The 11,809-nt window shown below is 37.9% G+C and overlaps 1 protein-coding gene across 7 annotated transcripts in view; it reads right to left on the bottom strand.

The window, feature by feature from the left end:
• Positions 1 to 11,809, bottom strand: part of ATG7 (autophagy related 7) — a 220,410-nt gene that overhangs the window by 131,739 nt on the left and 76,862 nt on the right. For 6 of the 7 annotated variants that reach the window (XR_005658158.1, XM_039886741.1, XM_039886739.1 and 3 more), the window contains one exon: positions 5,873 to 5,953. Coding sequence is in view for 6 of the 7 variants with exons in the window: in XM_039886741.1 (XP_039742675.1) it covers positions 5,873 to 5,953 (81 nt within the window). In the remaining variant the exon portion in view is untranslated. Of the gene's footprint in view, positions 1 to 1,918; positions 2,135 to 5,872; positions 5,954 to 11,809 lie in introns of those variants that run through there. The other variant, XM_039886743.1, reaches the window with a different exon arrangement.

The raw sequence follows: 11,809 nt of genomic DNA, 5'->3' as shown, positions 1-11,809 counted from the left end.
TTTTCAAGGAGGTGAAGAGCCAAGAGCTCTGAGGTTAGAGCATGTAACTAAATACTCTACACTGGCTCTGGCTGGATATTCCATCTCCTTTTGGGAACCAAGCAGTTCTGGAGATTGCGGAAACACTAGTTGCTAAGGACAAGATGTGGGATACAGTTTACACCACACGACCATACATATGGAATACATCACACATTAAAACAGAAGACTTGAGGCCTCACTGGGTAAATGAGATAGGAAAAGGGAACCTGGGAGTTACTCATCATTTTCCAAATCAGAGATTTATGTCTCTTTTGGAAAGGAGAAGTAAAACCTGTCTGCAGTCCAGTTTTGAGTAATATTTGCCACTGAGAAGCTGTATGCAAAAATTCCTGGAACAAGCTTTGGAGAGCTCTTCCATGGGACCTGGCCAGTCGCTGTAAATGATTGAGATTTAAAACCCTATCATATCAGAGGCGCAGGAGTATCCTTGATGCAGCATCATAAATCCTTCTCTCTATAGCTAATTTCAAACTTGTAATAGGAAATGTTCAGGGAGAAAAATTATCTACATATACCTATATACATATCGTTGTTTTTTGTTTTGTTTTGTTTTGTTTTGTTTTAAGTCAAGAAGGGTAGAGATCAACAGGTAACAGTAATCTGAGTGGTTGGAATATGGCTGATTATTTTGATTATTTTTTATCCTTAAATATATTTTCTTATTTTTTTCTATAATAAAAATAGATTGCTGTGGAATAAAGAATAAAATAAAGACAATATAAAAGCTAGTAAGTTTGAGTATCAATGGAGAGCCAGAGCTTATCTCATCCAGCTGACTCATTTAACAAAAGAAACGGAGGTGGACAGTGGGGGGAGCACCTTGCTGTGGTCACTCTGCCGGCCAGCAAGGGAGTAGAGCCAGGACCTTGGAAATCCCCAGACCAACTTCCTGGCCTCCACAGCGCCCTGTTGCAGCTGCCTATTCCTTAGGCTAGGAAACCCCCTAAGCTTGGTGCTAGGTGAGAAAGAGTTTTATATGTAATTGTAAAATTCAAAACAGCAGCCTCATGTATTAGGCAAAGTACACCAGATTCCAACTCGAGAACAGTTGAAATTGAAATGGCACTCACAAAGCCAAGAGGATAATTTGTAGGGAATTAGGTGTCCCAGGCTCTGTCACAACTGCTATACTGAATAACTTCATGACTGCACCATGTTTTCTTGCCTCTGGCTGTATTATACATGCAATTCCCCCTGCCTAGAATGAATGCCTTCCTCTTGTCCTCTTTCCCATGCGTTTCTAGAAATTCCTACTCATCCTTTAACAGCAACTCAGAAGTCACTCTCTGCAAGGCCTTCCCTGGTCTTTCCTGTTTATAAAATTGGTACTAGGATAACACAACAAGAGGATGTAGCTTGACTGCAGAGTATATCACAATATAAAAGAAATCATTAGTGGTTTATAAATTTGTCTTACCTTCTAGATGGTATTTCCTGAGGGCAATGGCTATTTTAACCATCTTATATCTCTGGCTTTCAGCAGGGAATCAAATGTCAGTTGAATAAATGAATGTCTGCTAATAGGTATACAGTAAGACTTTAACCTTTCCTTGCAAATCTACGATTTGCCTTTTTATCCTCTGAATGGTGCATTTGCAGAACTCTTAAGCCACAGGTTGTTTTGGGACAGAAGTTTCTCTTAAAAGTTTAAATAGCCGAGTTTAATACTGGTATTATTTATCCTTTTTAATTTACAAAGAAATATTATAGAAGAAAGGTGGGATTATATAACATCAAAGATAAATGGATAAACTGGCTATGACAAAGGCAAAAATTATAACTTACCATATGACAATACCAGCTAACATATATGATTCCTACACCACCCTCTCCCTACCAGTCCTCAAGACACACATACACAGATGCACACAAAAAGTTAATAAGTCACTTTGGGAAGTTTAATCATAACCCATCAACAGAAGAGCCCATTGCATAGTAAACACCAGAATGAGTAAATTATTAGGGTTGCTAATCGCTAATTAAAATCTCCAGATCAGGTTTCTGGGCACTTCTTGCTACATCTGTGCAGCAGACAGGTCCCAGACAGTATACAAACCAAGTCTGAGGCTTGCTTCTTCATAACAGGCTGTTCCTGCAATATCACAAAGGTTGTGGGTGACAGAATTGTGCAACAAAAGCAAGAATACTACGCATACAGTTTCTTTACGCACAGTCCTGCTCCTGACTGCAGAACTGAGAGAAGTTTCTAGTCAACTTCTGGGTTCCAGAAACAAGGCAATTGTTGCATAAAACACCAGAAGGTGCCTAGCTTTCTCCTTATAGGGAAAAAGAACAGTCATAATATTCAACATACTGCCCCATTCCCCCAAGATTGACTGGGAAGGTATTCAAGAGAATTTCCTGGGGTAAAGGAAACGTTCAGTCCCTTGACTGAAATGCAGGTTACATGGGTGTTGATACATTTGTCAAAACTTAAAGAATTCTCTTAAGATTCACACATTTCACTGTGTATACATTTTACCTAGAAAAAAAGAACCATGCGCAAATATCAAACTCTAGTTAGTATGTTTACTTTCTGCAGTAGAATGGGTCAGCAATTTTGAAACTACTTTCTGTGTATTCTAGACTTGAGCAAGTAAGTAAATAAATTCAGGATAATGGGAGCCAGGTTTCTCACTGCTGGAGTAGTTACAAATATGGAAAGGGGGAAATTAACATCACCAAAGGGGATAAAATACATCAAGTGCCTTCTGACATGAGGATACATCATCACTTCTTTAGTATTCCTGCCAAGAATTCATAACCTCAATCTAATCATAAGGAAACATTAGGCAAATCCAAATTGAGGCAAATTCTACAAAATAACTGGCAAAATATCAAAATGTTTAAGAAAGGCTAAGGAACTTTTCCAGACTGAGGGAAGCCAAAGAGACATGACAACTACATGCAATTGCTTGATCCTGAATTAGATCCTGGTCTGGGAGGAAAAAACCTATAAAGACATTACTGTACAAATAACATTTGAAATATAGACTGTGAATTAGATAACAGTATTGTGCAAACATTAAATTGCCTGAATTTGATAAGTAACTGTATTGTGTTCACCTAAGAGAAAGAACATCCTTGTTCTTGGAAAACATACATTGAAGTATTGAGTTGTAAATGATCACAATGTCTCCAATTTACTCTCAAAGTTTTAAGAAAAAAAAGAACGAGGGTGGGAGCTGAGGGGGGGTGAGGGGTGGGAAGCAGGCAGGGAAGGGAGCCAGCAGACAAAAATGGGGCAAAATGTAGACAACTGGTGAATCTGGTTAAAGGCTATATAGAAATTCCTTTTACTATTCTTGCAACTTTTCTATAAGTTTACAATTATGTCAAAATAGATAATTATCAAAAAATACCCTAACTTCTGAAAAAACATTTAAGGGAAAGGCTAATAACAAACTGAACCAATGTATTATGAGAGATTCTCTCAAGAATATTGGTTTTAAAATTATACTTTTCCCTCTGGTAGTAACTCCACAAAACTCTAGTTGGCTCTAAATTCCTTTTTAGAACTAAAAAACAACTCATGTAGCTTCAAATAGGGTTTTTTGAAATCCCAGTGGTAGATACCGTCATTTTAAAACGTCTTGCAAGGCAATCCACAGAAATTGGAATGAAAGTAACTCCTCAACATTCCTCTCCTTCCAGATTTTTCAATGATTTTTCTATAAGATGGAACAATTCACCTGGCTATATTCCAAGCTAAAATCAAACAGGACAAGAAATGCTTTATGCGTAGATGATTCCGCTGTCTCTGCCATAGAAGCTGAGAACTGTATTCTTCCCTACCTCAGCCTTATAAAAGGTGTGTGGAGGCGGGGAAGGGGAGGGTAGAGCAAAAATACTCTAAACTACTGAAGGAAAAAATTACTTCATAGATGTCAAAGGAGTTTTTAAACTCATTTTTTAGCCCCCCTCAAATCTTTTTGAAACGATAACTATGATATGACTCAGAATAAAAAATATTATGCTAAGTATGCATTAAGAAAAATTCACATGCACAGAAATGAAAATATAATTAATTAGATTTGTCATTTCAAAGTATTAATGTTGGGTTTGCAGATAATAGAGAATGACATTCTCCTAAGCGAATAAAGAAGTAAGCCAAGTAAGTAAATGCTGTGTTTCTACTGTAAGGAAATATGTATACCAATGAAGCAACCTTTCCAACACAAAAGAAATTTAATACCCAGACCACATGAAAAGTGATCGCTATGGGAATAACACAGCTGTTAAAATCCAAGTCAGTTTGTATTAAATTGTCCAGCATGTTTACGTAAAGCAGGACTCTCGGAATGACCACCAAAGGAAATAATTTTGCTAACTAAAAAGTGATACCTATTTTTTATTTGATGCTTACAATAAGCGTGAAAGAAAAACGTAAAGCTATTCTCTTTCAAAGAATATAAGGGACCTCAGTTAGCTGGTATGCTTATGATTCTTTTACAAACAGTATCTCAAGGGCTAATTTAATTAGAACTACAACAAAAAGAATGAGTGTTTGCATTTCGCTTAGAGAACCCAATTATCCTTATTCCATTGACTAGCCAGATCTACATAAAGCCACAGAAAAACTGGCACCTGTGCCAACAGATTTCAATATGAAAATTAATACTACTGCCAACTTATTTTGAGATCAATTAGCTCAGCCATTCGAAGAAAAAAAATGAGCTCCACTAAAAAGCATATAATCCTAAAACTTGCATTTATTTCTGAAGACAAAAGCACACACAGACATCCCTGAGGCCTTGACTTGAGCAGATAAGAGACCTTAAGGAAACTACAGAAAGAACAAGCTCGTGAATAACGAACTACTGACGAATGTCAAGCTTTAAATCTCAACATGGACACTTGGGGTGCATAATGATAAAGCAAGGGTTTAGTTTACTTTTGAAGAAAAAAAATTAATCTAAATTTCTGAGCACCTAAAATTGTTTGTCATTTTTGAGAAACTAGTCAGGATTGTGCTTCTCATAAGATATGGCCCAAGCGAAGTTTTTCAAAGAAAGCTGTGGGGAGGATTTCCCTAGAATTCAATCCCTTCCATACTGTCAGATGTAGGCTACATAGCAAAGTCCCAAATTGTAACTAAGAGGTCAGAATTTGGGATTAACTGCAACACTATTGTGCATAACACTTGAAGGTAAAAGTTTTATCAAGAATCATGAGTTTTAAAAGTCCAGGTTAAATCACCGAGTGTTAGAGAGTTTAAAGAGGCCTCCAAAAGGAAATTAGCTATAACACTGTAAGCATATAAATATAACTCAGTCTATCTGAAAGCCTATTGAAAAGTGAGATGCCATCACTGTAGGTTTGAGACATATCAGCCTTTCCCATTACAATGGAGGACATACAGCTCTACTTTTAGAGCCTTTGGAAAGATCAAAGCTAAATGGGCCCTTTTATGGGCTCCCCCTCCAAGTCCAGAATCTCCGTTTACCTTTCTTTGTCATTATATATATCTCCAAAAGACACACCACTAGGACTGCCTGGTATCCCCCATCCTCTGAGTAATACTTAAAAGTTGCTCTATGCTGGTCCATGAGAGGGAAGAACCCTCTGGAGGAAGAATAAAGACCAGTAAAATTCAAGCTCAAGCCAAAATTATCATGATGCAAGTATTGATACATACCTAAAACATAATTCAGTCTCTCTCTGTGCACTATAAATCAAACTTTCTCAGATAAATGAATACAAAATCTTTTCTGGCTTTTTGGATCCCACCTCTCCCTGCAAAAGCCCTTATTTGTTTTCAGTGCCTCTGGCTGGTACTGCTGACCAGCTCATTTTAAAATACAAGTCCTTTAAATGCAGAATGACTTACTTTGGAAGAACAAGCTGTACATTTGTCAAATGCCAGGCTGACAGGAAGGACATTATCAAACCGTGAAAGAAATCCCCGGATCTGAAAACAAACAAAATGAGAAAGTTCACATTACTCCTGAAATGATGGCACTTGTGAAATTCATGTGTAGTTTCAGACAAGAAGCAAGAAACAGTTAACATGGTGGTCTTGACACAGATTACCAGCAAAAATGAAATTCAACTTTTCACATATTCAAAACCTAAAAACATAATTGACTTCAAAATACAAAAAGAAAGCTTTAAAATCTCAAATATCATTTTAATAAATGTCTTTAAAAATATCATGGGTCAACTAAGTTATGACTCACTCTCATACATAAGTTACAGTGAGTATGGGAAATGTGTATATTTCTAGAATATAATATTGAGTGGGGCTCCACAAAGCAAGAAGGACTGGGGACTACAGAAGGCAGACAGTCCTAAATATATATCCAGTTATTCGCTTGACTAGAAACAGGGATAAAATGTGAAACATCACCAAATTTATGGGGAAACAGTGCCACCTTGAGCATAAACTTCTAGACTACAACTGATTTCCATTTACCCAATATTAGCTATAACCAAATTTCACAAATGATGGTTTAAGTAATTTATTCATAACATTATACCTCTAGAACTATACTTACACAAAAAGGAATTTTAAACTGTTGTATATATCATTAAACTATTATTACTAAAAACATGAATGGCACACTTTCTAAAGTCTCCATACTCGGCATTTATAATAAGCCAGACAACACGAGTCTTCTCATGAGTTAATTTGATCTTCCCAACAACCTCATTTTATGTTGATAAAACTCAAGCTCAGAAAAGAGAAGCAACTTGGCTCAGGAAAACAGAAAGTGACAGAGCTAAGATTCAAAAGTAGCCCTCCTGACACCAAACCTGAGCTTCCTCCCTCCTTCACTTTGTCTTCAAAATCAGGTCTCAACACAAATTTAACAGTCTCACTTGAAAAGAGCAAAAGAACCAACCTACACACTCACACTGCCTTTAGCCACCCTACCAACACTCCCAGCCAAACAAAAACAAAGCCTGATAAAATCTTTAAAGAAACAGGCTTCTTTCTGAGTTTTGATAACTCCATCTGTAGGCCCACACTGCAGTTAACAGTCTAATTGAATGTACATACTGGAAAATCTAATCTTGAAGGAACTGTCTACAGTCATCTTTCAAATGTCCTTATCAATGTAATCCAAGATCAAATGTGGTTTGGTAGAAAGGATAAATAGTTGGGATAGGTTAAGTAGTCTCATTATGAACCTCTGCAATGTGACAATTTTTTAGTTCCCTATGTCTCAGGAATGTGTTGACCATTTTATAATGCAGTACTTGTGAGGCACAAGCAGGGTCTTAAGTTTGCTATTCAGGACACCAAAATGGAAGACATCGAACTGGCAGAGAACACTTTAGTGGCAAGTCACAAATGGGAATGTTGAGATCCTCATGAGATCTGGAAGTTACAGTCTTGAAAAATTTTTTCATTTAATATAAAATTTACCTAGAAGAGAATCTGATCATATGTAGCATATTTTACACTAAAATGTTTATTGACGTGACCTATATGTTAATGACACTATGTATGCTTCATGAAAAGGTTTCTTCTTTATCTTTTCTCTCCTATAGCCAATATCAAGTTTTCTTTCTATTGAGCAAAGAAATATCATAATTTTCTCTAAATTATCTCCTAAAGGGACGTGGGGAGGAAAAGCTGAAGAAAAGGGAGACAGAAGACCCAGTTAGGAGCAAAAGAAGAGAGAAAAAGGAAAGGAAGGAAAGAGAAAATAAAAACAAAACCACAGGTGATGCGCAATAGAAAAAAAAGGAGCCAAAGTGAGTGGGTTGGCCAGCAAGGGCCCAAACACCATTGTTTAGCACCCCAGACAGCTCTTCACTAGGAAACAGTGATTCATTTTCCCAGGAAATGAAGTAGAATAACATCGGTGTGTGAGGCCTTTCAAATTCATCGAGTTGGCATCAGAAGGCCCGGAACTCAATCAAAGTAATTCTAGTTTTAGGTCTTTTAAAAGAGGAAAGCCTTGTTTTCAAACAGAAGGCAAAAGACACTTAACGGGCACCTTCACAGGTGAACTCTCTCCCTTCCATCTAATGCAACACTCTGCTGTTGATTAAGTTTTCTAACACACAGCTCTGAGACAGTGTCACTTTTTATCAACCTCCTAGAGCTGACCAAATACAGCAGAAATTCTTTATGCTGTCATTTAAGTCCCCCCTGCCCCCCACCCCGACTCCAAAGCTGGGCCCAACCTGCCCTTCCAATTATGTCTTAGACTGAATCTTTTCATGAGCCCTGTATAACTGCTAAGCTGAACTACAACTTCCCCTCCAAAGACATTCCTGCATTCCTGAACTTGTCTCATACTAAATTCTGGGGCTCAGAACTCTTCCTTTCGGAAATAACCACATCTCCAAATTATCTTTCTTAAAAGCCACTCAACTCAAACACATCTTTTCCATACATCTTCAATCTACCTACCACACAACTTAGAAATAATAACACCGTCATCTGAAATTCTTCTTTTTGGCATTTATCATCAAAATACCTTGTGCAATAGTTATTTTTTAAAAATAACAGGCTTACTGAGATGTAATTCGTGTACCATAAAATTCATCTTTTTAAAGCATAAATTAAGTGGCTTTTAGTATATTTGTGAAGTTATGTAACCATCACTAATATCTAATTTCAGGTAATTTTCATTACCTCAAAAAGAAGCCTAGAACTCATAAGCAATTAGCCCCCATTCTCTACCTTCCCCACAACTAGGCAGCCAGTAATCTTTCCAATTCTATTGAATTGCCTATTTTGCATATTTCCTATAAATGGAATCATACAAGACAGGAACTGGGGTAAGGCCTGAGAATCTGTTTAACAAGAGCCCCAGGTGACTCTCAGGCAAGCATGTGAAACAAGATGCTTCCAGTTACCAACCTCATTTACACCTTCCTGTGGTTTGCTCTACACCAACTTAACATCACCTGTAGATGTCAGAAAATAGATGGAAGCAGTTAACAAGACTCTCATTCTTTCCACGTTTTGTAAGAACAGCACTACTGCATCTACCTAATTTAGCTCACGTCTAAATTAACATTTAAGTGAAAACGGTCTACAAAGTGATACCAAAGTTATTTCTCCATCCACATAGTAACTAAAGCCTGTTGACACTGCTCAAGGTAAACTCTCTAACTTCTGGGATTGCACACAGCTTACTCTAAACTCTTATTCTATTACTAATATTTGCTGTCGATCTTTCCTTATAGAAAGTAGGTATTAAACAGCTATTTAAAAAGTTTAACTCTACCTATAATAAAAATAAGCACATGACAAAACAAAAGAACAAAAATAACCCATACTCTCACAGCATATTTACTCCCCTTTTTTCTATTTTTTAAAAATAAAATGTTTAACTTCCTTTTAAACAGCCTCCTCTGATTACTGGCTTCTCAATCTCCTCATTCCTCAAGTGAGAGAAAAACACCAATTTCCTAAACACTCATCCCTCTACCTAGCTCTATGGCCCCTTGCAGGGGCCAAACCTTGCCTACCTCCCTGCACATTTTATTTATTTTTAAAGTTAGATTGTTTTTTCCTTCTTAGTACAGAAAATAAAGGATTAATTAAAATGTCCCATATGAAAATCCAATCAGTGGCTGCCCGGGGCTGAGGATGGGGATATCATCCCAAAAGAAGCACAAAGGAAAGTTTGGGGGTGACTGGGAATGTTCTAGATCTTGTTTGTGGTGGTGGTGGTTATACATGAGTGTATACATTGGTCAAAACTCTTTAAAATTTATACTTAAAATGGGTGAATTTTACTGTATATAAATTGTATCTAAAAAAAGGTGATATTAAAAATGGTTTATAATCTTGATTAACATTTTCAAAACAATGCAGGAAGATACAAAATAAAAGTATAAGTGCCAATTGCCCCCAATTTCTCTTCTTCAAAGTAATCACCAAAATCAGTTTCCTGTGTAGCCTTCCAGAAAAAAAATATTTTATGTCTAAACCAGCTCTACAATATGTGTATCTTTGCTACATCCTGAATGTTTAAAAATCCACCTGGGAATGACAGAACCTAGAAGAAATACAATTAGTTATAGTTTCTTGGCTCCCTTACCTCTCATCACCTCTAAGACCCACAAAAGACAAAAGCAGCTTAAGTTGAAATCCCAGTCGTCAGACAACTGTGAGGCTCTGCATTTGGCGCTATCTGCATTTGGCTTAAGAGGGCCTTATAAAGACAGGACATACTCTCCTCAACAGGAGTAAAACCACCACAGAAATGAAGCAAAAAACATCAGAGCAGGGCCTTTAAATGCTAATTTGGCTTTCCTCCCGGGCTGTTCTCAGTAGGACAGGGGGCCATCCAGCCCACATTCATTAGGCACACCTGTGCGTGTCTAATTAATCCAAAGGCTCACTGGCAGAAACACCTGCTTGGGCTGGGGGTGTGTGCTATGGACAAAGTGTCAAGTGTCCTTTTAAAAACATAACTAGTATTGGTGGGCATGTTCAAAGAGCAGGATTTGGTCTGTGTTACCTTTATGAGTTACATACTTTGTCCCATAGGATGCCACCAAGAAGCCATTTTTATAGACTGAAGCTGTGGATCTGGAATGAGGCTGAGAAATGTGTGTTCTGAAATGGCTCCTGAGATGATTCTGACACATAGCCAGATGTGGAAGCCACTGGATTAGGTTTTCTACCACTAAAAGGCTAAACAACTTTAACTCTATACCCAGATCCACTCGTATCTCCTCCACTCTATTCTCCATACACCCAAACTTTATCATGTTTTAGCTTACGACTTCTCAATGGCTTTCCACTGTCCCTGGGTTGAAGGTCCAAATGTTTAAAATGGCCTATATGATCCTGCCTACCTCCCCTTCTCCTCCACTGTGCTCCTCCAACGCTCTGTCTTATAGGTACATTGGTTGTCTTTTGGAGCTTCCAACTCACTGAACATCCTTCTCACCCATCTTTGCCTCTCTTGTGCCTCTCGGAAACTGCTTACTCCTCTCCCCTTTCTCTTCCACACAAACATCTGTTCCCTCCTACCCTTGGCAGGAAGACATGCCTTAGAATAACGTAGAAAATGATGGTCTTGGGGACGGAGGAGACAGCACTAACATTTATTAAGTGCTGTCCCTGTGTCTAGAGCTCGTGGATGTTTTCACATACTCATCTCATTTTGGCCTCACTACCATCCTGTGACCTTCCCCATGTTCCAGATAAAGAAATTGAGGCTCAGAGAAGCGGCATGGCTTGCCTAAGGTTCCACAACATCAAGTGACAAAGCCAGGAAACTGAGTCCTGTCCTTTCTGACTCCAAAGTCTGAGAAAGAAAGCAGAAAAACAAGGAGGCGGTAAAAAGAAAGAAATAAAGAAAAGGCCAGAAGAATTAAAACACCAAACAAAACAGTATCTAGATGGCTGCTATCAGAGCCTGGGTGAATTAAATTATCTCCAGTTGATTATGCCCAGCTGGTTATAAAATAAATAGATCGAGAATAGCAGGAGTAACTTCCATTCTGGTATTTACACCTCAGCTGAGAAAAATCAACTTGAGCTCCAAGGTATCTTGCTTAGATGAGAAGATCCAAAGCCCAAAAACAAATAGCCATTCTGAGAAGTACATTTACAACCACAATTGGAATCTGCTGCTCTAACTTCACACCACCTTCCAGAAGGCCTGGCAATATTTCTAGAGCTTGGAGTTTGCATAAATAAAAACTAACTCCAGATCGTTCCTGGATGTTGAAAAGAGTCTTAATCAAATTCAGTGCCAAAATGGAGAGTTTAACAATTGCAAAACCCAAGGCACACCACAGTGGTTTTTGTTTCAGACAACAGCTTCAGCTACCACCGGTGATC

The sequence above is a fragment of the Pteropus medius genome, unplaced genomic scaffold (genome assembly GCF_902729225.1).
Source record: "Pteropus medius unplaced genomic scaffold, Ma_sr-lr_union100, whole genome shotgun sequence".
NCBI lineage: Eukaryota > Metazoa > Chordata > Mammalia > Chiroptera > Pteropodidae > Pteropus > Pteropus medius.
Note: the sequence above shows the minus strand (reverse complement) of the source record. Positions and strands in the feature narration are given on the sequence as shown.